Source organism: Saccopteryx leptura, chromosome 3 (assembly GCF_036850995.1).
Source record: "Saccopteryx leptura isolate mSacLep1 chromosome 3, mSacLep1_pri_phased_curated, whole genome shotgun sequence".
Lineage (NCBI taxonomy): Eukaryota > Metazoa > Chordata > Mammalia > Chiroptera > Emballonuridae > Saccopteryx > Saccopteryx leptura.
The window spans coordinates 320,669,694-320,695,626 of record NC_089505.1 but is presented as its reverse complement, the minus strand read 5'-3'; the positions used below and the strand labels follow the sequence as shown (position 1 = coordinate 320,695,626).

Below are 25,933 nucleotides of genomic sequence, written 5' to 3'. Positions count from 1 at the left end.
TGCCTCAGGCACTAGTATGGCTCCAGCCACAACAGAGCAATGCCCTAGATGGGCAGAGCATCGTCCCCTGGTGGGCATGCCGTATGGCTCCCGGTCAGGCGCATGGGGGAATCTGTCTGACTGCCTCCCCGCTTCTAACTTTGGAAAAATACAAAAAAAAAAAAAAGTAACTCAGACTGTATAAATGGATTTGAGATTTGAATTGCCTCCAGGAAAATCTGTCCTCTCAAATATCCTGTGTTCAGGTTTAACACTTTTAGGCCCCTAAACTGTCCCCTGATGGTAGTATTCTGTTTCTAAGTGTTGCTGAAAATGGTTTTAAATTATGTTCTTTGAGGTTCCTGGTTCACCTTCACTTAAAATTTGCCTATAATTCTATACCCTTATGGAACAGAAGCTCAGGTCTTAGGCTTTAAGAGCTAAGATTTTTTACACAAGACTTGATGCTTCATAATATTCCCAATGTGTGTAACTCAATAATGACTATTTTCGTAATTTGGAAATTATGACAAAAATAAAGAGCTATTAATGGAATATACCCATAAAGTTTAAGTTTACCATAAAATAATAAGTAATTTTTTAATCTAATTATGGTTAGGTAAATATTTTTTCTAACTAATGTCTACATTTGATTCCTAATTACTAAAAGAATATAATCAGGATTAAGAGTTTGCCTTGGCTTTTACTTGAACTTTAAAAGAATTCCTTAAATACCAGGTTTCTAGGAATTTGTAAAAGCCATGTTTGAGTAGGATTATCTCTTGGTTAAGATCTAAATATTTAATAAACACTAACCTATATCATTGCCATTTTCTCAAGCTACTTTTAAAATTCTGTATTTTATAGAATAAAGCATCTGAGGTAGCTGACATTGGTTTTATATTCATCTCACTTCTAAACCTCAGGACCCTCAAACAAAGACAGCTAGTTATTGGGGGATATGACATGTTCAAGTTATCTCAGTAGACACTGAAACTATGCCCACCAGTCTGTGCCAGACATGCACCAGAAGAGGAATGGAATAGCCATATCAAAGAAGTGCTGAGTCCATGCTCTCTAAAAGAACAAATGGAAATGAAATGTGTATAGAGTTGTCCCATGGATTTGATGAAGGCAAAGTTAGAGATATGAAGTTTGTTTGGCTAATCTGATCATTTATTGATGTATGAAAGGACTGGCTGAATCAATATATTTGCCAAGGGCATAAATTTAAAATCTTGTAAATTGGTAACAGTCATTTAATATGTTGATTAGCTATTACACTAAAAAATTTTAAACATATATTTAATGACACTAAATATGCAACTCTCCCATTAGCAACTACGTATTTGTCTTTTAAAACAATCATGCAGTGATTTAAAGCATTTACTTCTTCCCCCTCTCCATAGAAATATTTATAATTAGGTGTGTATACATAGGTTGGTATTCCTTTTTTTTTTTTTAATTTTAGCAAGAGAGTGAGGGAGAAAGAGAGAGCAAGAGAGCAGGAGAGAGTGCGCAAGAAAATCAATTTATTCCTCCTATATGTGCCCTGACTAGGGATCGAACTGGGAGCCTCTGTGCTTCTGGACGATGCTCTAACCAACTGAGCTATCTGGCCAGGGCTACATAGGTTGGATATGCACAAATATTTTCTTGGTCAGCTGAGCACATTTAGCTCCTACATGATATAAGTTTTTAATATGATTCTGTACTAACAGGACCCAGGGCCCTTTGAAGAAATAGCTGATTAAAGACTTGGCTGTTCCTTTCTTTTGGTTTGTTGACTTTACCAGCTATTCCCACACTCATCTAAGCTGCCAACCAGGAATGATCTCCTCCTTTGCTGTAGGAAGAGTCCTCAGTATGCCCATAAGGAACAGAAGTGCTGATAATGTTTGTCAAGCAAATACTCTATTTTACTAAAAATCCACATTTTACAAAAATAGCATTTATCCAGATCTCTTGGTCCCTTCCCTAACCCAACAAAAGAAGAGGTATTGAGGGAGCTCTATTCCTTATGGTGGATCCCCCAACAAAACATTAGGGTTACCCTGCAAACCACCAGGCATCTGGTCCAGTGCGTTAGGAGGTGAGTTTAATAGAAACCCCTCTGGGGACCAACCCAGAGCACATGGAACCTGTCCAAAGCCCTCTTCACCATCTTAGGTAAGGGCCCTGCCAGAACCATGGACATACAGGCCCACAGCCTGAGTCCTGGCTGGAGGCACAGGTGGGCCCTATCTAGGCAGCTTCCAGCCTCAGGAGTTGGAGGCTGGGTATGCATATTGGTTGTGGTCAGCCTCACCCAGGGTCAGCGTCAGTAACTGGCTGGGTTTGGGTTTCAGTGCCTCTTCTTCCAGGCAGTGCTATGGGGGCTAGGTTTTGAAGAGGTTGAATATATAGTGAACAGTCAGGCCACCAGTGTCCCCTGCAGAAGGCCCACAAGGACATCACTCTAGTGGTGTATGCAGTCAGGAGGTGAGTGTAGCCCACATAAGGGCAAAAGCCACCATAAAGAACTGGTATGACTGTGGGTTAAAACAGCCATGCCAACTTCCAGCAGAGCCACCAAGAACATCATGCAGTACATCCCAAAGGAGAAGTGCCAGAGTAAAAAGGTAAGCTGGACTCAGTGATGTTGGCAGAGCTTCTCCTGCACATTTTTCCCACCTGTACATAGGTGGAGCAGTTGACACAGCTCCCACCAGGGTCACATACTACCAGAGGATGGGCTACAACCAGCCGATCATGAACTTGGCAGGTCTGTCTGGGGCTAGCTCACTACAGCCCCAAACAGGAATGTCCCCAGCTTCTTGCAGACAGCAGCCACATAGCTGTTGAAGTTGGAGCAGGAATAAAGGCAGTCTGTGTTGTCCAGGTAGGCCTCTCCCCCTGAGACAGGGAGATGGTGGTGATGATGTTGACCCCAGCCAGGAGCCTGTGAGAAATGTGCCTGGACAGTAGGGGTACCGGATGGAGTCATCACCACAGCAGAACCCTCGCTAGTGTGGGCATTCATGGGCATCAGGATGACAAAAGCAGCTCAAGCAGGAGAAGGCCAACCTCCAATCCGTGCCGCCCTGCCCAGGACAGCGCCTGTGACCCCCAGCACCGGTCTCAGCGCCTCGTGGAATCCTGGCCCAGCCCTACAGCATTTACTTCTGACAATTGTAAGATGACTAATAATAATGTTATGATAAATTGGAAAATTAGATTAAATGGATGGACTTTATTTTCAAGAAGTGAAAAACATCATATTGATTCAAAGAAAAAAAGAAACTATGATAAGAACAGAACTCCAAGAAGAAATTGAAAACAGTCAACAAGCCACTCTTAAATGGTTCTAACAATTTCACAGGCAAATTCTACAAATATTCAAGAAAAATAATTTCTCTTAAAAAGAGATAAGTAGAGGGGCTGGGGGCAGTGGAGCCCGCCATCTTGACATCAGAGAAATGGTGCCATGAGGGATACTACTCCCAATCTCTCCCCTTGGAATTTCAACAAATTCGACAACTAAACACAGAGAAAAAATCTCAGGGCCACCTGAAATATACACACACCAGACAAAGGTATGACTGGGCAAATAGGTGGCTAAATATATAATCCTCTCTGCCCTGGCCGGTTGGCTCAGAGGTAGAGCGTCGGCCTAGCGTGCGGAGGACCCGGTTCGATTCCCGGCCAGGGCACACAGGAGAAGCGCCCATTTGCTTCTCCACCCCTCCGCCGCGTTTTCCTCTCTGTCTCTCTCTTCCCCTCCCGCAGCCAAGGCTCCATTGGAGCAGAGATGGCCCGGGCGCTGGGGATGGCTCTGTGGCCGCTGCCTCAGGCGCTGGAGTGGCTCTGGTCGCAACATGGCGACGCCCTGGAGGGGCAGAGCATCGCCCCCTGGTGGGCAGAGCGTCGCCCCATGGTGGGCGTGCCGGGTGGATCCCGGTCGGGCGCATGCGGGAGTCTGTCTGACTGTCTCTCCCTGTTTCCAGCTTCAGAAAAATGAAAAAAAAAAAAAAAAAAAAAAAAAAAAAAAAAAAAATATATATATATATATATATATATATATATATATATATATATATATATATATATATATATATAATCCTCTCTGAAGGAAATAAGATGAAGAATGGGCTATTTCACTTTCCTCACTGATCTGAGGAAGACAAGCTTTTGTTTGGAGACAAGCAAGGTGGAGAGTCTGAGTTAGAGGGAAAGGAACTGAGATAGGTAGGGTAGGTGCTCAAACAGAAGAAAGAACACACCAGCTCTGCCTGAGATCGCAGTCACAGGGTGCATGCAAGGGCAGCAGGCTCCACCTAGAATTGCCAGCGCAGGGTGCCTGTGTGATCCAGTGACAGCATCTTTGTGCCTTCCCGGCTCCACAATCACTGGTGGTGAGTGAGTGGCTCCAACTAGCATCACTGCCATGGGCATGAGCAGTCTTAGCCGAGATTATCAGAGAGAGCACCTGCATGAGCTGTTGCCAGTGTCTTTGTGTATTCCTGGCTCCCCAATCACCACTGTGGGGCACATGCATGGGCTAAAACCCTTGACCTGAGACTCCCCAGGCTAGGTGCCTCCGTGGGCCAATGCAGGCTTCTGAATGCATTCCTGGCTCTGAGATCATAGACACCAGGTGCTGGGCACCTGAGAAGGTGGGTATAGGCCTCTGTGTACATTGCTGGAGTCATGGGAGCTGGGCACACACACGGCCTACTGAGGGCTACCAAACAATGCATGAGGGAGAAGCCCATGGAGATTAGACCAGTGGTGTGCTGAGGCATGCTGAACCTGCCCGCGGGCCCATAGAAAGATGCTTGATCTGCAATCGGCTCCCAGCTCTGCCTGCTCTCACTGGCGGCTCTGGTTGGCACAGCCCTACCCAGAACGATGCTTTGAGTGGTACTGGAAGAAGGACCTGGCTTCTCTTAGAACCTCTTGCTCTGCATACAGTAGCTGGGGCGAACCTCACAGCTAAGTCCTCAGGCTGCTAGCTCAGGTGGGAGAGACGTGGGGATAGGCACCTGGAAAACTGAGACTCCCATTGTCAGAGCCTCCAAGCCCTAACAAGCCCTGCCTACATCATTGCCACAGTGACACACCAGCAGACCTCTGCCCAAGAACCCACAGGGGCAAAACTTGTAGTACAGTGCCACCTGACCAAAAAAAAAAAAAAAGTTACCTCTCAAAACCAGGAAAAAATTATATTTTAATAACTTTTTTTTCATTTTGGTAATTTTATCTTCTTCTCTTTTCTTTTTTCCTTTTCTTTTTGAACTTCATTATCCAGTTGTTTCATTTTTCATTCTTGTATTTTGTGAAGGTTTCATTTCAGAAACCTGTTTTGTTGTTTTTGTACCTTTTTTTCTCTTTCTTCTCTCTTCCTGTATCTTCTCCTTTCTCTTTTTTTCCTTCTTTTTCTTTCTTTCATTCCATCATTATTTATCATTAAATTATTATATTTTGGACTCATATTTTCCTTTATGGCATTCTGCTTGTTTATTACTTCATTTTTTCTCTCTTTTGACATTTTTCCTCAGTTTCTGCTCCTTGTTCTCTGTAGTTTTTGTTCCACTTATCATTAAAGAATTTGCATTTTTTCACTGTATATTTTTAATTTTTATTTTATCTTTTCAATTATCTCTTACTAGTGCTATTAACAATACCACTCTTGCCTGACCTGTGGTGGTGCAGTGGATAGGGCACCAACCTGGAAATGCTGAGGTCGCCGGTTCAAAACCCTGGGCTTGCCTGGTCAAGGCACATATGGGAGTTGATGCTTCCAGCTCCTCCTCACCTTCTCCCTCTCTCCCTCTCTGTCTCTCTCTCTCTCCTCTCTAAAATGAATTAAAAAATAAAGATTTAAAAAAAACAAACAAACAAAAAAAAAATACCACTCTCAAATGACATTAAGGAAAAAAAATCAAATATCATGGATACAAAAAACAGATGTAGCTCAGCTAGATGATGAAAAATCTCTAGAAAAAAAATTCAATTCCTTGGAAAATTGGAGTTAAATGACAGAGAATTCAAAATTGAAGTCCTAAAAATACTTAGTGAAATACAAGAAAGGTCAGAGAAGCAATTCAGAGAGCTCAAAATACAATTTAATGAACAAAAGGATTACTTCACCAAGGAAACTGAAACTATAAAAAGGAAGCAAACATCCCTGGCCGGTTGGCTCAGTGGTAGAGCATCGGCCTGGCATGCGGAAGTCCCAGGTTCGATTCCCAGCCAGGGCACACAGGAGAAGCACCCATCTGCTTCTCCACCCCTCCCCCTCTCCTTCCTCTCTGTCTCTTTCTTCCCCTCCCGCAGCCAAGGCTCCACTGGAGCAAAGTTGGCCCAGGTGCTGGGGATGGCTCCATGGCCTCTGCCTCATGCGCTAGAGTAGCTCTGGTCGCAACAGAGCGATGGCCCGGATGGGCAGAGCATTGCCCCCTAGTGGGCGTGCCGGGTGGATCCCAGTTGGGCGCATGTAGAAGTCTGTCTGACTGCCTCCCCATTTCCAGATTCATAAAAATTCAAAAAAAAAAAAAAAAAAGAAGCAAACAGACAAAAAACTCAATACATAAGCTGAAAAATGAGGTAACAAGCTTAGCTAATAGAACAGGCCAGATAGAGGAGAGAATTAATGACATAGAAGAAAGGCAACTAGAGATACTACAGAAAGAAGAGGAGAGAGACTCATGAATTTTAAAAAATGAGAAAGCCCTACAGGAATTGTTTGACTCCATCAGAAAGAGCAACATAAGAATAATGGGCATATCAGAGGGAGTAGAGAGAGAAAAAGGAATGGAGAACATATTCAAAAAATAATTGATGAGAACTTCCAAAGCCTGTGGAAAGAATTAGAACCTCAAATCCAAGAAGCAAACAGAACATTGAGTTACCTTAACCCAGGGGTCTCAAACTCGCGGCCCGCCGAACAATTTTGTGCGGCCCGCAGACTAATCAACTTGGATTAGTCTGTGGGCTGCACAAAATTGTTCGGCGGGCCGCGTGCGGCCCGCGGGCCACGAGTTTGAGACCCCTGCCTTAACCCAAACAGACCTACTCCAAGAAATATTGTAATGAAATTATCACAAACCAATGACAAAGAAAAAGTCCTCAAGGCAGCCAAGGAAAAGAAGAATAAAACATGTAAAGAAAGGCCCATTAGGCTATCGTCAGATTTCTCAGCAGAAACTCTACCAGCCAGAAGAGAGTGGACCCCAGTATTTAAAGTACTGAAAGAGAGGAACTTCCAGCTAAGAATACTGTATCTATCAAAGCTATCCTTCAAATATGAAGCGGAAATAAAAACATTCATAGATATAAAGAAGATGAGGGAATTTATCACCAGAAAACCCTCACTTCAGGAAATTCTAAAGGGGGTTATTCGACCAGATACAAAGAACAAAACAAAATAAAATCACAAGTAAAAGCTCCAACAAGATCACAATTAAAACAAGAATAATCTATGACAACAAAAACAAAAAAGGGGAGAGAACAAAGATTAGCAGTAGCAAAGGAGGATGAAGTGCAGAAGCACTCATGAGATAATGGACTACAATGAATATGATATATATTCTTTAAATTACCTAATGGTAACCACCTCTGAAAAAACCACTACAGAAACACATGGCTTAAAAAAAAGAATAAACAGAGGAAATAGGTATGGAATACAACCAAACAAAAACAAATGACAGAAAAACAAAAGGGAAGAACCAAACAAGAAACAGAAATATCAGAATGCAATATATAAAATGGCAATAGAAAACACTCAAGTATCAATAATTACATTAAATGTAAATGGATTGAACTCACCAATAAAATGATACAGAGTAGCAGAGTGGATCAAAAAAGAAAATCCAACTGTATGCTGTCTTCAAGAAACACATCTAATCTACAAGGATAAAAACATTCAAAATGAAAGGTTGGAAAACAATTCTCCAAGCAAATAATATCCAAAGAAAAACAGGTGTAGCCATACTCATATCTAACAATGCTGATGACAAGACAGCAAAGGTAATCAAAGACAAAGATGGTTATTTAATAATGATAAAGGGGACACTGAATCAAGAAGACAGCCTGACCAGGTGGTGGCGCAGAGGATAGAGCATCAGACTAGGATGCAGAGGACCCAGGTTTGAGACCCCGAGGTTGCCAGTTTGAGCATGAGCTCATCTGGTTTGAGCAAAGCTCACCAGCTTATGCCCAAGGTCACTGGCTTGAGCAAGGGTTTACTTGGTCTGCTGAAGGCCCATGGTCAAGGCACATATGAGAAAGCAATCAATGAACAACTATGGTGTTGCAACAAAAAACTGATAATTGATGCTTCTCATCTCTTGCCGTTCCTGTCTCTCTGGCCCTATCTATCCCTCTTCTGACTCTCTCTGTCTCTGTAAAATAAATAAATAAAAATAAGTTCTATACCAAAAAAAAAGGAAGACATAACACTTCTTAATATATATGCACCAAACCAAGGAGCTCCAAAGTATATAAGACATCTACTAACTGATCTAAAACTAAAAACTGACAAAAATACAATCATACTTGGAGACCTCAATACACCGCTGACAGCTCTAGATCATTCATCGAAACAGAAAATCAAAATAAAAAATATTAGCCTTAAATGAAACACTAGAACAATTGGATATGATAAACATCCCAAAACATCAGAGTATACATTTTTCTCCAGTGTACATGGAACATTCTCAAGAATTGACCATATGTTGGGCCACAAAACTAACATCAACAAATTCAGAAAGATTGAAATTATACCAAGCATATTTTCTGACCATAAAGCTTTGAAACTAGAATTCAATTGCAAAACAGAAGTAAACAAATGCAAAAGAATGTGTAAATTAAACAACATACTTCTAAAGAATGAGTGGCTCAAAGAAATAAAAGCAGAGATCAAAAGATATATACAGACAAATGAAAATGACAACATGACATATCAGAATCTCTGGGATGCAGCAAAAGCAGTAATAAGAGGGAAGTTCATATCATTAAAGGCTTATATGAACAAACAAGAGAGAGTCCAAGTAAACAACTTAACATCACATTTTAAGGAACTAGAAAAAGAAGAACAAAGGTAACCAAAAACCAGCCAAAGAAAGGAAATAATAAAAATCAGAGCAGAAATAAATGAAATAGAGAACAGAAAAACTATAGGAAAAAAAAATCAATAAAACAAGGAGCTGGTTCTTTGAAAAGATCAACAAAATTGACATATCCTAGGCAAGACTCACTAAGGAAAAAAGAGAAAGGACGCATAAACAAAATCCAAAATGAAAGAGGAGAAATTACCACAGATATCATAGATATACAGAGAATTATCATAGAATACTATGAAAAACTATATAACACAAAATTTAACAATCTAGAAGAAATGGATAAATTCCTAGAACAATACAATCTTCCTAGACTAAGTCATGAAGAAGCAGAAAGCCTAAACAGACCCATAAGCAGGAAAAAAAATAGAAACAACTATCAAAAACCTCTCAAAATATAAAAGTCCAGGGCCAGATGGCTATACTAGTGAATTCTATCAAACATTTAAAGAAGATTTGGTTCCTCTTCTAATCAAGTTTTCCAAAAAATTGAAGAAGTAGCAATACTTCCAAACACATTTTATGAGGCCAACATAACTCTCATACCAAAACTTGGCAAGGACAACACAAAAAAAGAAAACTACAGAGCAATATCTCTAATGAATACAGATGGAAAAATTCCAAACAAAATACTAGCAAATCAAATACAACGACAAATTAAAAAAATAATACACCATGATCAAGTGGGATTCATCCCTGAATCCTGAGGATAGTTCAGCATACATAAAACAATTAACATAATAAACCATATCAACAAAACAAAGAACAAAAACCGCATGATCCTATCAATAGATGCAGAAAAAGCATTTGATAAAATACATCATTTTATGTTTAAAACAACAAAATGGGTATAGAAGGAAAATATCTCAACATAATAAAGGCCACTTATGACAAACCATCCGCTAACATCATATTAAATGGCAAAAAACTGAAAACTTTTCCGCTAAAATGAGGAACAAGACAAGGCTGCCCACTCTCTCCACTCTTATTCAACATAATGATGGAAGTTCTAGCCAGAGCAATCAGACAGGAGAAAAAAATAAAAGGCATTCATATTGGGAAAGAAGATATAAAGGTTTTACTTTTTGCAGGCAATATGATCCTGTACATAGAAAACACCAAAGACTCCACAAAGACTATTAGAAACAATAAACCAATAGAGTAGTCGCAGGATACAAAATTAATATACAGAAGTCTATTGCTTTCTTATATGTCAACAATGAAAATTCAGAAAATGAACTAAAAAAATAATCCCTTTTATGGTCGAAACAACAAAAAATACCTAGGAATAAACATAACAAAGAATATAAAGGACCTATAATGAAAACTACAAAGCATTGTTAAAGGAAATCAAAAAAGACATAAGGAAATGGAAAAATATTCCTTGTTCTTGGTTGGGTAGGAAGAATAAATATAGTTAAAATGACCATATTACCCAAAGCAATATACAAATTTAATGCAATTCCCATCAAAATGTCAATGTCATGTTTTAAAGAAATGGAACAAAAAATCATCAGGTTTATATGGAACCATAAAAAATTCCGAATAGCCAAAGTAATCCTAAGGAAAAATAAACGAAACTAGGGGCATTACAATACCTGACTTCAAATTATACTACAGAGCCACAATAATCAAAAGAGCATGGTCTTGGCAGAAAAATAGACACTCAGACCAATGGAACAGAATAGAGAAAGACTATTAGAAACAAAATAAATAAAACCACACATATATATGGTCAACTCATCTTTGATAAAGGAGCCAAAAACACACAATGGAGAAAAGAAAGCCACTTCAATAAATGGTGCTAGGAAAACTGGAGAGCCACATGCAAAAGAATGAAACTCGACTACAATTTGTCTCCTTGTACTAAAATTAATTCAAAATGGGTCAAAGACCTAAATATAAGATCTGAAACAATAAATTGCATAGAAGAAAACATAGGTACTAAACTCATGGACCTTGGCCATAAAGAACATTTTATGAATTTGACTCCAAAGGCAAGGGAAGTGAAGGCAAAGATATGAATGGGACTACATCAGACTAAGAAGTTTTTGCACAGCAAAAGGAACTGACAACAAAACAAACAGACAGCCAACTGAATCGGAGATGATATTTTCAAACAACAGCTCAGATAAGGGCCTAATACCCAAAATATATATGCAAAGAACTCACAAAACTCAACAACAAACAAGCAAACAATCCAATAAAAAAATGGGAAAAGGGGCCCTGGCTGGTTGGCTCAGCGGTAGAGCGTTGGCCTGGTGTGCGGGGGACCCAGGTTCGATTCCCGGCCAGGGCATATAGGAGAAGCGCCCATTTGCTTCTCCACCCCCCCCTCCTTCCTCTCTGTCTCTCTCTTCCCCTCCCGCAGCCAAGGCTCCACTGGAGCAAAGATGGCCTGGGCGCTGGGGACGGCTCCTTGGCCTCTGCCCCAGGTGCTAGAGTGGCTCTGGTCGCGGCAGAGCAACACCCCAGAGGGGCAGAGCATCGCCCCCTGGTGGGCAGAGCGTTGCCCCTGGTGGGCGTGCCGGGTGGATCCCAGTCAGGCGCATGCGGGAGTCTGTCTGACTGTCTCTCCCTGTTTCCAGCTTCAGAAAAATACAAAAAAAAAAAAAAAAATGGGAAAAGGACATGAACAGACTTCTCTCAAGAAGAAATACAAAGGGATAATAGATATATAAAAAGATGCTTATCTTCACTAGCTATTAGAGAAATGCAAATCAAAACTACAATGAGATACCACCTCACACCTGTTAGAATAGCTGTTATCAACAAGACAGGTAATAACAAGTGTTGGAGAGGCTGTGGAGAAAAAGGGACTCTCCTTCACTGTTGGTGGGAATGTAATGTAGTACAACCATTATGGAAGAAAGTATGGTGATTCCTCAAAAAATTAAGAATACAACTACCATATGACCCAGCAATCCCTCTACTGGGTATATACCCCCAAAACTCAAAAACACTGGTACGTAAAGACACATGCAGCCCCATGTTCATCACAGCATTATTCAAGTGGGCTAGACATGGAAACAACCAAAAAGCCCTTCAAGAGAAGATTGGGTAAAGAAGATGTGGAACATATATACTATGGAATAATACTCAGCCATAAGAAATGATGACATAGGATCATTTACAATAACATGGATGGACCTTGATAACATTATACTGAGTGAAATAAGTAAATCAGAAAAAACTAAGAACTGTATGATTCCATACATAGGTGGGACACAAAATTGAGACTCATTAACACAGATAGGAGTGCAGTGGTTACCAGAGGGAGGGCAAGGGAGCAGAGGGGCATAAAGAAAACCAAATAAAAGGTGATGGAGGACAATTTGACTTTGGGTGATGGGTATATAACATAATCAAATGTCAAAATGATATGGAGATGTTTTCTCTAAATCTATGTACTCTTGTTGATCAACATCACTCTGTTAAAATTAATTGTCTAAATAAAAGGATACATAAAAAAGAGATTAGAGAGATAATTTTAAAAAAACTTCTTATATTACCAAATCAATTTCAGAAATATAATAAAAGAATAATCATCTTTTAGACCCAACAAGAAGTTAGTATTAATTTAAATTCCCTTTCATTTAAATTGCAGTCTTCCATGATTTTGAGTTGGGTTTCTGGAGACTCTTCATTTTGTTTCCATGTTCCCAGTTTACCTTGGTTGGTCATGGTGTTCAATGGATTATTTCTCACCCTGAAGAGTTGAGGTGGAGAATGCTCTCTTATTTAGATAGTGTTTGCTCTCAACAATTCAACAGGCTGATAGGTAGGGTAGTTCCTTTTGTTTTCCAGTAAATGGTGCTATTGCACAAGTTTTTGTTTTCTCTTACCTGTGCCTCTAGGATTGCTGTGCAGTGGCATTGCTTTGGTTGGGGAAAATGCCATTCCCACTGGGACAATGGGTGTCCCCTCTGTGACTGGCTCACTTCAGTTAGGGGACACCACCATGTTGGGAGAATGTAGTGGGTACTGATGAACTGGTTTTGCAAGATCACAACACTACCTCCTTGTCACTTATAGCTCCTGGCCCTACTGTGTTTATTAACAGTTTGAGCTTCCTCTCAGTCTCCTAGTTCACCACAGTTCCAGCATGAATACTTATAATTACTCTTGCCACTAAACATTCCAACATCTAGTAACAGAATGAAAACCATGCTTGTCAATTTAGAATTTTTGAATTAAGAGGTAATAGTTTATTAAATTTTATAAAAATAGCATATCTTTCTGTACACTTATTTATTCAAAGCTTTAAATGATTGGGATGTCAAAATTGCTGAATTATATGTAAGAGTTCCAAAAACTATAGCAGAAATTCTAATGATATACAGAATAAAATTAGATTATGAGACTACATTGAAACTCTACAAATATTGAGACAAAAATTGAGAAAATAAATGAGGAAATATAAATTAAGAAAATGTTTAACCACCATAATCAATCCAACATAAATACCAAAAGAACATGATCATCAAGTATTGTTCAATATGTAAGAACAAATTATAGAAACGTGTTACAGTACAATAACTTTTAATATAGACTCAGCTACATTTCTCATTTTGACTGATAATACTTTCATGTTCATGGTGTATTATGTATAAAATCTTTTCAGAAATTATCAAAAAGATGTAAGTCCAACAATAGGCGCATGAGGAAGCACATTGTGGTACATCTCTACAATGGAATACTGCTCAGAAATAAAAAGGAATGCATGATTGACACATTCAACAATTGTAAAATAAGTATGTAGAGTGAAGGAAACTGAATCAAAGAAAGAGTACTATGTATTGCATGATTCCATTTGTACAAAATTTTAAAATTTTCAAATTAATATATAGTGGGAGAAATCAAGACAGTGATTGTCCAGGGCAGGTAGGAGCAGGAGGGATGGGCAAGAGAGAGATTCCAAAGGGGTATAAAGAACCTTTTAGGGTTGATGATGTGGTCTTGATTGTGGTGGTGGTTTCACGGGTATATGCATGTCAATATTTATCAAATTATCCCCTTTAAATGTGTGTAGTTTATTATTCATCTGTTAGAACTCAATAAAGCTGTCTTCAAAAATGTGTAAGAACAGACTCTGATGGAATTTGCCTTTAATTTCTAAAGGCAATATTTAGACATGAGTAACCTTATGATATTCTCAGAGTTTGCTTACTGAATCATTAAGATTCCTCTAGGTAGTTGCAAAGTAATAGGTGTGTACAAACAAATAACACATGATAACTAATAAAACAAGCTGGCACAATTTATTTTATATTATGTAAATACAAGAAGAGAGGTTGCTTCACTTGGTAAAGTTATCTTCTTCCAATAACCTCCAACACACATCACATGTATGGGCAAAGTTTACAATTTTACCATTAAAGTCATAACACAAAGGTGCCTAATAGTATTGCTAATTCCCTTTCTCTCTCTCTCTCTCTCTCTCTCTCTCTCTCTCACATACACACACACACACACACACATATGCACACACACACACATCCAATATAGAAAAAGGATGTCTATACCTTGAAAAGATACAAAATATAAACAAATAAGTGTGATTATTTATATACAATATGATCATCTAACTATAAAACCCAAGAGAATCAACAGAAGGACTACCAGAACTAGAAAAGAATTCCATATAGAGTCCAGATACAGTAGCCTTAGCCTCCCTATGTTCTGAAATAACTATTTAGAAACATGAGGGGAGGGGGAGTATTTACAACAGCAGCAAAAACTGATTTATAAAATGTTTAGGTAAAAATCTATCAAAAATACACAAGATCTGTTTGAGGAAAACTCTTAACTATACATAAGATAGAATTTAAATGAAAAGATATTCCATATACTAATTGGAGAGACCCAATGTTGCAAAGATGTTGAAATAGTAGTCCTTTAACACCTGTTGACATTGCCATCGCATAATCCTTTCTTCTTTTGAGAAGCAATTAGGCTATAAGTTGCATCAGTATCTCCTAGACAGTAATAATTACCTGGAGATATTTTGCTCAAAGCATGTTTGGAGATTGTGTGGTTTGTCCTTGCCCCTCAGTGCCCTGAATAAAGTAAAACCATGTCAGTCTATGTTCCCGATGAAATGCTGCAAATATTGTGAGAATGTGATGCTTAGAGGAGCCCAAAGCTTCTCCTTTGGGGCACCAAAGTGATTCTGTCTCCCAGTGCAGCCCATAAAACATGGCTGTGTGTTGGGCAAACGTCTCTGTCTCCACCTTTGGCCAAGTGAGCAGCACCAGCTCAAGAGTCCTAGACTGCTTGGAGGCTGGGCTCTTTGGACAGGTGTAAGCATTGTTTTGGCTGTGGATAAAGAAACAGTAAAACACTTTGGCAGGTCCCTCTTCTGTCCTGTAACTTACATCTCAGTATAACTAAAAGGGATAATCTAGAGGAATCCTCCCTGATTTAGCAAGTACTAAGACAGATGTCATTTCTCATAAGTAAATCTATAAATTCAGTGTGTTCGAATCAAAATCCCAACATGGTATTTTCGGATCTTGACAAGCTGATTCCAAAATTCAACTGGAATTAAAAATAGACAAGGACAGCCAAAAACAATTTTTTTAATTCATGAAGAGACTCTACCTCCAATAGTAAAATATATAATAAAACTAAATAATTAAAATGAAGTCCAATAGCATAAAAGAAGAAGTAATAGTAGAAAAGAAGAAGTAATAGTAGAAAGAGCTAAGTCTAATGTTGGACTAGAAATAAACCCAGATTTGAACTCCACAGTCCTATTTGAAGTTATTTAATATAGCTTTGATTTTTTTTAATTTTACTCCACTGACAATTCAATGATAATATCAAAAGTAACAATGGATTCAGCAATTTGTTTCTTGTATTACTTTTATGTTTTTTTTTTTTTTTTTAACTGAGAGGAGAGGAGACAGAGAGATAGACTCCCATGTGCACCCAACCAGGATCCACCCTGGAAGCCCTCTACCTGGCAATGCTCTGCCTATCTTGGGCCATTGCTCAGCAACCAAGCTATTTTTAGCACCTGAGGTGGAGGTTCCAGGGAGCCATCCTCAGCACAGGGGGCCAGATTTCTGGAACCAATCAAGCCATGGCTGTGGGAGGGGAAGAGAGAAAGAGAGAATGGGGAGGGGTGGAGAAGCAGATGGTTGCTTCTCTTATGTCTGACCTGGAATCGAACCTGGGACTTCCACATGCCGGGCTGATGCTCTACCACTAAGCAAACTGGTCAGAACCTGTTTTTCTCTTTTGATAATTCTTGTAATCCTCAGAAAAAGGAGAGATTGAATGGAATAAATCTTGTTTCCAATGGCTTGATCTCCAATGAGGTAGATCAGTGTGATTGTCTCAACAGATGCCAGGACAGACCTGAGAAAGCCACAGGTCACAGTCCTGCCTCTCTTCCTGAGAATAATTGAGTAATCCTGTATACTAGGCAGATTCTAAGTGCTTTGCATGTACCTTAATTGGGTAACTTCTTCAAGGTTTCAAAGCTAGTAAAGATTTGAATGTCAGTGGGGCTTCAGAAATGGGTGGCCTCCCCAGAACTTCCATCCTCCCCGTTCTACTTCTTTTTTTATGAAAGTATGGTTGACATACAATATTATATTAGTTTTAGGTACACAACATAGTAATTTGAAATTTATACAGCATGCAAAGTGATCACCATGTTAAGACTAGTAACCATCTGTCACCACTGTACAAAGTTATTACAGTATTATTGACTATATTCCTTGTGCTGTACTTTACATTCCTGTGACTTACTTTATAACTAGTGCAGTCACACACACATACACACACCACCATGCTCCCTCTTCTGATGTTTTCTCATACTGACATGTTAGGGTGCCTAACATTTTGAGTGCTCTGGCCTCCTGGGAAACCATAATTCAACTACTCCCTGTCTGTTCAACTCTTAAGTGAATTCTGGAGCTGAGACATAACTCTTTTGTAGCTTTTACTGCATGTCTTCAATGTATGTGATGCCAGTGCTTGTCTCTTTTACTCAAGTGTGAGTGCCTTGGGGCAGGGACTTCCATTCCTCATTTGATTCCTAAAATTGATGATAGTGCTTGGCAGATGCTACAATTAAATAAATGTTTGGTAAGTTAGTTCTAAGCACCAAATTTTACCAGAATTAGTGAAAATAACCTGAATACAGTTACATTGTATCTTCTCAATGATCCAAACAACTGAATCGTCAAGCTATGTGGTGGTCACTCTGTCCTCCCACTCCATCCCCTTTTCCTTTCATTGCTGCAGCTGATGGGGTCAGAACGGACAGAAATGCGGAAGCGGCAGATGTCTGCAACCCAGGAGACATCAGACCCCCTTCCAGGCCAGCACGGAGTGGGAAACCGAGGATCCAATGCTTGTTGCTTCTGCTGGTGCTGCTGTTGTAGCTGTTCTTGGTAAGGTTTGGGGCTCTGTAATTAATGTGCTCCTGGTTGAGAAATGGTATGTATGGATTGTGCCAGCTTATAATTAATTCAGTAGTATTTTATAAACTACCATATGTATGACATTGATTTGGGTTCTGTGAAGGACACAACAACAAAAATGAAGAGGCTATATCCTAACTCATTAGGGACCTATACTCAAATTCTTACAATCAGGCTGACATATGCTTAAAAACTAAAGAGGAATCTAAGGCAGTTTGTGATTGAATATTAATATTTGGGGAGAAACGATGCCTAGATTATTAGAAAGGAGTGAACTCAAAAAATTCTCGGTAAATAAAAGCTTTGCAGAGGAGTTAGAGTTTGAGATGGGTCTTAAAGGTTAGGGCTATGAAGTACAAAGAGCTGAATTTTATCCTCTGCTGCTTCTGCCTTATTAATTTTTTTTTTTTTTTTTTTTTGCTTTTTAATAAAGATAAATGTCAAAACACATGCTTAACTGGAAGAGAAAAAAATCTAAAAATATAGACTAACTTACTGGTAAAAGAAGAAGCACAATCATTGCTTTAAAAAGAGAGAAATACAACTTGAATATAAAACACCTTTTGATGGACCTGGCCGGTTAGTTCAGTGGTAGAGCGCCCACCTGGTGTGTGGATGTCCTGAGTTTGATTCCCAGTCAGGGCACATCTGCTTCTCCACCCCCCTCCTTCTTCTCTCTCTCTCTCTCTCTCTTGCTCTCTCTAACTCTTCCCCTCAATGGCTCTGTGGAGCTTCTGCCTCAGGCACTAAAAATAACTTGTTTTCGAGTATGGACCCAGGTGGGCATAGCATCGGCCCCAGACAGGGGTTGCCAGGTGGATCCCAGTGGGGGTACAAGCAGGAATCTGTCTCTCTATCTCTCTTTCTCTCACTTGGAAAAGGAAAAAACAAACACCTTTGACCATCTGAATTACACAATTAAAAGTCTAGAGAAAAGCATATGATTTATACCTAGAAATCAGAGGAACGTTAGATTGCATTTCTGAAATATTGGATATGAAAAGTGTTTTGCCAGCCAAACGTGCTTAACTTTAGCATTCAAATATTTTAAATTTATACAGGCTTGACTACAATTTGAACCAAAACCTCACTATTTAGTGAAGAATAAAAAAAGCTGATATAGAGACTGATCAAGAATGGTAACAAAATTGGGGAGTAAAGTGGAGGTTGAAAATGAAATGTCCAAGAAGTTTGGTCTGCTCTGCTTGACTTGGGCTAGTGTTAATTTCCAAGAAATTCAAATCTAGTTGATAAGATACAGCAAATGACACTCCTAAGACTAATGGAATCATGATGTTAGGTGGTGTGTTCATTTGGGACAGAGAACAGACAGCAGGTGGGAACATGGGGAGAAAGAGCTGACAAGAGCTAAGCAGTCTGACATTCAAGGCAAGACTTCAACCCCAAGCAGGAATCTAGATGACTGGCAGGAAACTGGAGGAGAGGTACATGTTAGCACACCTAATGCATGTGGGTTTCCAAGACCTACACTAGGAGGGGAAAATACCTACCAGTTGGGAAGAGACTATATATTTAGACTGCTTTCCCACTCTGCTAATCAGTCTCAGTGAGATGATTAGAGATAATTATCTGAAAAATGTACAAAAATATCCCAACTGGCACTTACTCCATTCTCCTCCCTTGTCAGCTGCCTTGGAAGGGCACAGAGGCAGAGGTCTTGGCCTGAACAATGTATGGGACTGTTGGTGTAAGGGTAGCAGGTGGTGGTAGGTCCCAGAACAGGCTTCTCCTACTTGCACCAGCTAGGATGAATAAAATAGATATTTATCTATACCTAGACATCATCATCATAGCCAACACTATGTAGCACATGTTATAAGTGTATATAAAAGAAAAAAAGAGTAACATCTTCAAAGTCCTGGAGAAAAGTAACTGAAAACTTAGTCAAACTATAATTAAAGAGTATGGGTAAAATTAGACATTTTCAGACATGGAAAGGCCAAAAGAGTTAACTGTCTTTAAATTCTCCCTAAAAGAAATAAGAAAGGATGTACTTCAGCAAAAAGTAGTCATGAAAAACAATTAATAATGATGAACCCAAGAGAGATTAAATTCAAATATAGCGTTTAAGTATAATGTGGTATTTAATTTTGTGTTAAAAAGTATAAGTCCCATTCATCACATAAACAAAATGAAGGACAAAAACCACATGATCATATCAATAGATAAAAAAAAGCATTTGACAAAATCCAGCACCCACTTATGATCAAAATTCAGCCAAGTGGGAATACAGGGAACATACCTCAACATAATAAAGGCCATCTATGAGAAACCAACAGCCAACATCATACTCAATGGGCAAAATCTAAAAGCAGTCCTCATAAGATCAGGAAGAAGACAGGGGTGCCCCCTTTCACCACTCTTTTTCAACATAGTGCTGGAAATCTTAGCCACAGCTATCAGGCAATTATCCTAGTGTATGAACATCCTGGGTTCAATTCCCAGTCAGAGCACACAACAGAAGTGACCACTTGCTTCTCTACCTCTCTATCTCCCCCTTCTCTCCCTTTTCTCCTCCTGCAGCCAGTGGCTCAATTTATTTGAGTATCTGCCCTGGGCACTGAGGATAGCTCAGTTGGTCCAAGTGTGTCAACCTCAGGCACTAAAAAGAGCTCAGTTGATTCAAGCATTGGTCCCACATAGAAGTTCCTGGATGGATCCTGGTTGGGGCACATGTGAGAATCTGTCTCACTATCTTCCCTCCTCTTGAAAAAAAAAAGAATAAAATACCTAGTAATAGACTTGTAATTGGAAAATTATAAGACACTGAAGAAATTTGAGAAGATACAAATAAGTGGGAGCATATGCTGCATTTATGAATAGAAAATATTAAAGCATTAAAATGTCCACAGACTATCTAAGCAATCTACAGATTCAATGCAATTCTTATTAAGATATCAATGGTATATTTCATAAACCTAGAATAAATATTTCAACAATTTATGTGGAACCACAAAGACCCCGAGTAGCCACAGCAATCTTGAGAAAGAACAAAGTTGGAGGAATCATGCTATCTGATATCAAACTATACTACAAGGCCATTATAAGAGAGCAGCATGGTACTGGCATAAAAAGGAACATACAGATCAATGAAACAGACCAGAGAACACAGAAATAAAAGCACACCTTTATGGCTAATATTTTACAAAAGAGGCAAAAATATACAATGGTGTAAAGATAGTCTATTAAATAAATGGTATTTGAAAACTGGACAGACACATACAAAAAATGAAACTAAACTAACTTCTTACACCATACATAAAAGTAAATTCAAAATGGAGTGAAGACAAATGTTAGGCTCAAAACCATAAAAATCTTTTAAAAAGTCATAGGCAGTAAAATCTTGCCCATTTCTCATAGCAGTATTTTCTGGCATATCACATCTGGCAAGGGAAACAAAAGAAAAAATAAGCAATTGGGGCTACATCAAATTAAAAGGTTTGCATAGCATGGGAACCATCAATGAAATAAACGGACAACCCTCTGTATGGAAGAACATGTTTGCCAATGATACACTGGTAAGGGGTTAGTATCCAAAATTTATAAAGAACTTATAAAACTCAACACCCCAAAGGCAAACAATGCAATTAAAAAATGGACAAAGGATCTGAATAAACACTTCTCCAAACAGGACATAGAGATGACCAATAGACATACTAAAAAAAAAAAAAAGCTCAATGTCACTAATCATCAGAGAAATGCAAATTAAAACCACAATGAGATATCATCTCACACCTGTCAGAATGACTGTCATCAATAAATCAACAAACAAGTGTTGGCGAGGATGTGGAGAAAAGGGAACCCTCATGCACTGTTGGTGGGAGTGCAGATTGGTACAGCCACTGTAGAAGTCAGTATAGAGGTATCTCAAAAAATTTAGCCCTGGCTGGTTGGCTCAGTGGTAGAGCGTCGGCCTGGCGTGCAGAAGTTCTGGGTTCGATTCTCGGCCAGGGCACACAGGAGAGGCGCCCATCTGCCTCTCCACCCCTCCCCCTCTCCTTCCTCTCTGTCTCTCTCTTCCCCTTCCGCAGCGAGGCTCCATTGGAGCAAAGGTGGCCCGGGCGCTGGGGATGGCTCCTTGGCCGCTGCCCCAGGTGCTGGAGTGGCTCTGGTCGCGACAGAGCGATGCCCCAGAGGGGCAGAGCATCACCCCCTGGTGGGCAGAGCATCGCCCCCCTGGTGGGCGTGCCGGGTGGATCCTGGTCGGGCGCATGCGGGAGTCTGACTGTCTCTCCCCGTTTCCAGCTTCAGAAAAATACAAAAAAAAAAAAAAAATTAAAATAAAACTTCCTTATGTTCCAGTGATCCCACTTCTTGAAATATATTTGAAGAAACCCCCCAAAAAACTAATTCAAAAGAATATATGCACCCCTATGTTCACTGCAGCATTTACAATATCCAAGATTTGGAAGCAGTCCAAGTGCCCATCAGTGGATGAGTGGATAAAAAAGCTGTGGTACATTTATATAATAGACTAGACAAGTACCTTATAATTTCACTTATATGTAGAATCTAATGAACAAAATGAACTAACAAGCAAAATAGAGGAATACTCATAGAGAGCATCTGCCAATTGTCCAGGATGGGGTTGGGGTAAGGTGGAAGGATTGAGTAAAAAAAAAAGGGGAAAAAAAACCTCATGGAAACAAACAACAGTGTGGTGATTTTAGGGGTAAAGAGGGGTGGAGGGAGTTGGAAGGGGTATAGGGAGCATAAATGGTGATGGATGGAGACTGACTTGGAGTGATGAACACACAATTCAGTGTGCAGATGATATGTTGCAGAATTGGACTCCTGAAACCTGTCACCCCAATAAATTAAATAGAAAGGGAATAAAAGCCATAGTACATTTACACAAAGGAATACTACTCTACTAAAAACAAGAAAGAAATCTTTCCTTTATAACAGCATGGGCTGACCTGGAGAGCTTTCTGCTAAGTGAAATAAGCCAGTCAGAGAAAGATAGGTACCATAAGATTTCACCTATATGTAGACTCTAACAAACAAAATAAACTAACAAACAAAATAAAAAACGGAGTCAGATACAGAGAAAAGACTAATAGCTGTCAGAAGGAAGGACGTTGGGGGGTCTGGGTGAAAAAGGTGAAAAGATTAAGCAAAACAAAAATAATCATCATAGAGACAACAGTATAGTGATTACCAGAGGAAAGGGGTGGGGGTTGAAGCAAGTAAAGGGGGGATAAATGGTGATGGAAGGAGACTTGACTTGGTGTGGTGAACATACAATACAATATACAGGTAATGTTATAGAACTGTACACCTGAAACCTATATAATTTTATTAACCAGTGTCATCCTAATGAATTAAAAACTAAATAAAAATAAAAAAACAGACAACATAGATGGACTTGTAGATTATTATGCTAAGTGAAATACCATATTTCCCCATGTATAAGACGCACCTTAATTTTGGTGCCTGAAATTTAAGAATAAATGTATTACATAAAGTTATTAAACTCAAGTTTTATTCATCATAAAATTCATATAACTCATCTGTATGAAAAATCAGGAATGCAATTAAAAAATCTATAACCACTGTATAAGATGCATCCAGTTTTTAGACCCCAAATTTTTGAAAAAAGGGTGTGTCTTATACATGGGTGAGTGTGGTAAGTTAGAGAAAGACAAGTACCATATGATTTCAGTTACATGCAGAATCTTATGAAGCAATTAAACTGATGAATAAAATAGAAAAGGAGACATGGATACATGGAACAGACAGCTGTCAGAGGGGAGGGCATTTGGGGGACTGGATGAAAAAAGGTGAAGGGATTAAGCAAAAACAAAAAAATACATATATATATATTATGTATACATAAATATATATAATATATATATATTTTTAATATATATATATTAAAAATATGTAGACAAACAATAGTGTGGTAACAGCCAGAATGAAAGGGTGGGGGGTAGGTGAAGGTGGGCAAAGGGGGTGAAAAGGAAGATGAAATACTTTGCTTGGGGCAATGGACACATGATGCAGTGTGTAAATGATATTTTATTGAGTTGCACACCTGAACCTGTGCCTCAATATATTTAATTAAAAAAATAAATATAAGAAAACAATAAACAAGCCCTGGCCGTTTGGCTCAGTGGTAGTGTCAGCCCGGCGTGTGGAAGTCCTGGCTTTGATTCCCGGCCAGGGCACACAGGAGAAGAGCCTATCTGCTTCTCCACCTTTCCCCTCTCCTTTCTCTCTATCTCTGTCTTCCCCTCCCACAGCAAAGGCTGCATTGGAGCAAAGTTGTCCCGAGTGCTGAGGATGGCTCCATGGCTCTGCCTCAGGCACGAGAATGGCTCCAGTTGCAACCGAGCAACGCCCCAGTAGGGCAGAGCATCGCCCTCTGTTGGGCATGCCAGGTGGATCCCGGTTGGGTACATGTGACAGTCTGTCTCTCTGCCTCCCAGCTTCTAACTTTAGAAAGATACAAAAAAATAAAAATTATATAAAAAAAAATAAAAAACAGACTACACAAAAATTTATAATGACTATCCACAGACATACTATTTTATTATAAATAGCCAAAAGATACTAACAACCTAAATGTTCATAAACTGATGAATGGATAACAAATTGTGATATGTCCATACAATGGAATATTATTAAGCAGCAAAAAGGAATAAAAGTACTGATACATGCCACAACATGAGTTAACCTTGGAAACATCATGCCAAGTGAGAGAAGCCAGCTATAATACAACATATTGTATTAATTCAGAAGAGAAAAATCTGTAAAGTCAGGAAGTAAATTTGGGTACATCTAGGGCTGGTGAAGTGGGATATAGAAAGTAATGAGGCGTAATTACAAACAGGGCTGGGCTTCTTTTTGATGTGATGAAAATGTTATGAAATTATATAGTAGTGATAGTTGTACAACCTTGTGATTATACTAAAAACCACTTAATTGTACACTTTAAGCCTGATAACTTTGATATATAAATGAAAGTTCAGTAAAGCATTAAGGAAGTAAATAGCCTTCATATGTAGATGAGATGGAAGTGAAATTCCATTTACAGTAATAACAAAAATACTTGGAATTTACAAAAGAATGTACAAAATGTATAAGGAAACTCTCTTGAACAATACAACAGATTTTATTGCACACTTTCCTGGTTCTCTCTGTATATGTGCCTATAAATATATAAAACTTCCATTTGACTGTAAACAAATTCTGGAGAATATATACGTGTCTTCAAGGTGCAAAAATGAAATGAAATAAACAATATTTGAAAACAAAAAGAAATGAAAACCCAAAATATTCCTGAAAATGTTTTTACTACTTTCTAATGGACATGCTTTTTATGAAAAGTATTATTCTAAATGCAAACTCTTCCTTGATTAGTGTATACCACAATATTATAAATATAATTTTTAAATTTTTATTTAGATGATTCAATTTAACAGGATGACATTGGTCAACTAGAGTACACAGATATTGGGTAAATATCTCCATATAAATATAATTTATTTTGCTAGTACTTTATTGTCATACTTCTGGTTTTCTTAAGAAAACCAATCAGGCTCTGGCTGGATGGCTTGGTTAGTTGGAGCTAGTCCTGAGATGCAGAAGTGGCTGGTTCAATCCTTGGCTGGAGCACATACAGAAACAGATTGATGTTTTTGTCTTCCTCTCTCTCCCTTCCTTTCTCTGAATTCAATAAAAAAGGAAGGAAGGAAAAAGGAAGGAAGGAAGGAAGGAAGGAAGGAAGGGAGGGAGGGAGGGAGGGAGGGAGGGAGGGAGGGAGGGAGGGAGGGAGGGAGGGAGAGAGAGAAAGATAGTTCTACTTGGTATTCTGCAGTTTAAAAGCTTTCATTGATACAGAATGATCTCAACTGACATGTATTGTAAATGTCTCATTTTGTGCAGTCTCACTGTTAGAAATCAAGAACAGAGATCCAGGAGGGCTTCCCATGAGCTCAGAAGAGATGACCCTCAAACCTGTGAAGAAAGGTAAAATCTCATTTGTTTAGCTCACTGAATTGACAGAAATGCCTACTTTATTTTTTTTCACTGTGTGTTTCAGTGAACAGTTTCTGTAACCACAATTTAGTAATACCAAATCATAATGTGGCATCACACTTTCATTGCAGAATTCCTTTAATTAATGTATGACAGAAAAATCAGTTCCATTGTTAAATCTAATACCTGCTAATTTCATGTAAATTTATGCTTCTTGAGAAAACATATGACATTATTTTATTTTTATATGGCATGCTTTTAAAATAAGACCATAATGAAACATACATATTTGGCTTTTTAAAAAGCCTTAAATGTCCATTTTTCTCTTAACTATTAACTTATACTACCATTAATGTATTACTTTTTAAATTTAAGTAAACTCACATAAATTCTTTCCATAATGTCAAAATT

At 38.8% G+C, this 25,933-nt stretch overlaps 1 protein-coding gene and 1 pseudogene across 3 annotated transcripts in view; one reads left to right on the top strand and one right to left on the bottom strand.

The window, feature by feature from the left end:
• Window positions 1-25,933, top strand: part of RGS20 (regulator of G protein signaling 20) — a 120,275-nt gene that overhangs the window by 78,502 nt on the left and 15,840 nt on the right. For all 3 annotated transcript variants that reach the window (XM_066379058.1, XM_066379057.1, XM_066379059.1), the window contains 2 exons: window positions 17,340-17,488; window positions 25,430-25,513. In XM_066379058.1, coding sequence (XP_066235155.1) covers window positions 17,340-17,488; window positions 25,430-25,513 — 233 coding nt within the window. The remainder of the gene's footprint in view (window positions 1-17,339; window positions 17,489-25,429; window positions 25,514-25,933) is intronic.
• Window positions 2,393-4,407, bottom strand: LOC136397486 (phospholipid phosphatase 2 pseudogene; annotated as a pseudogene).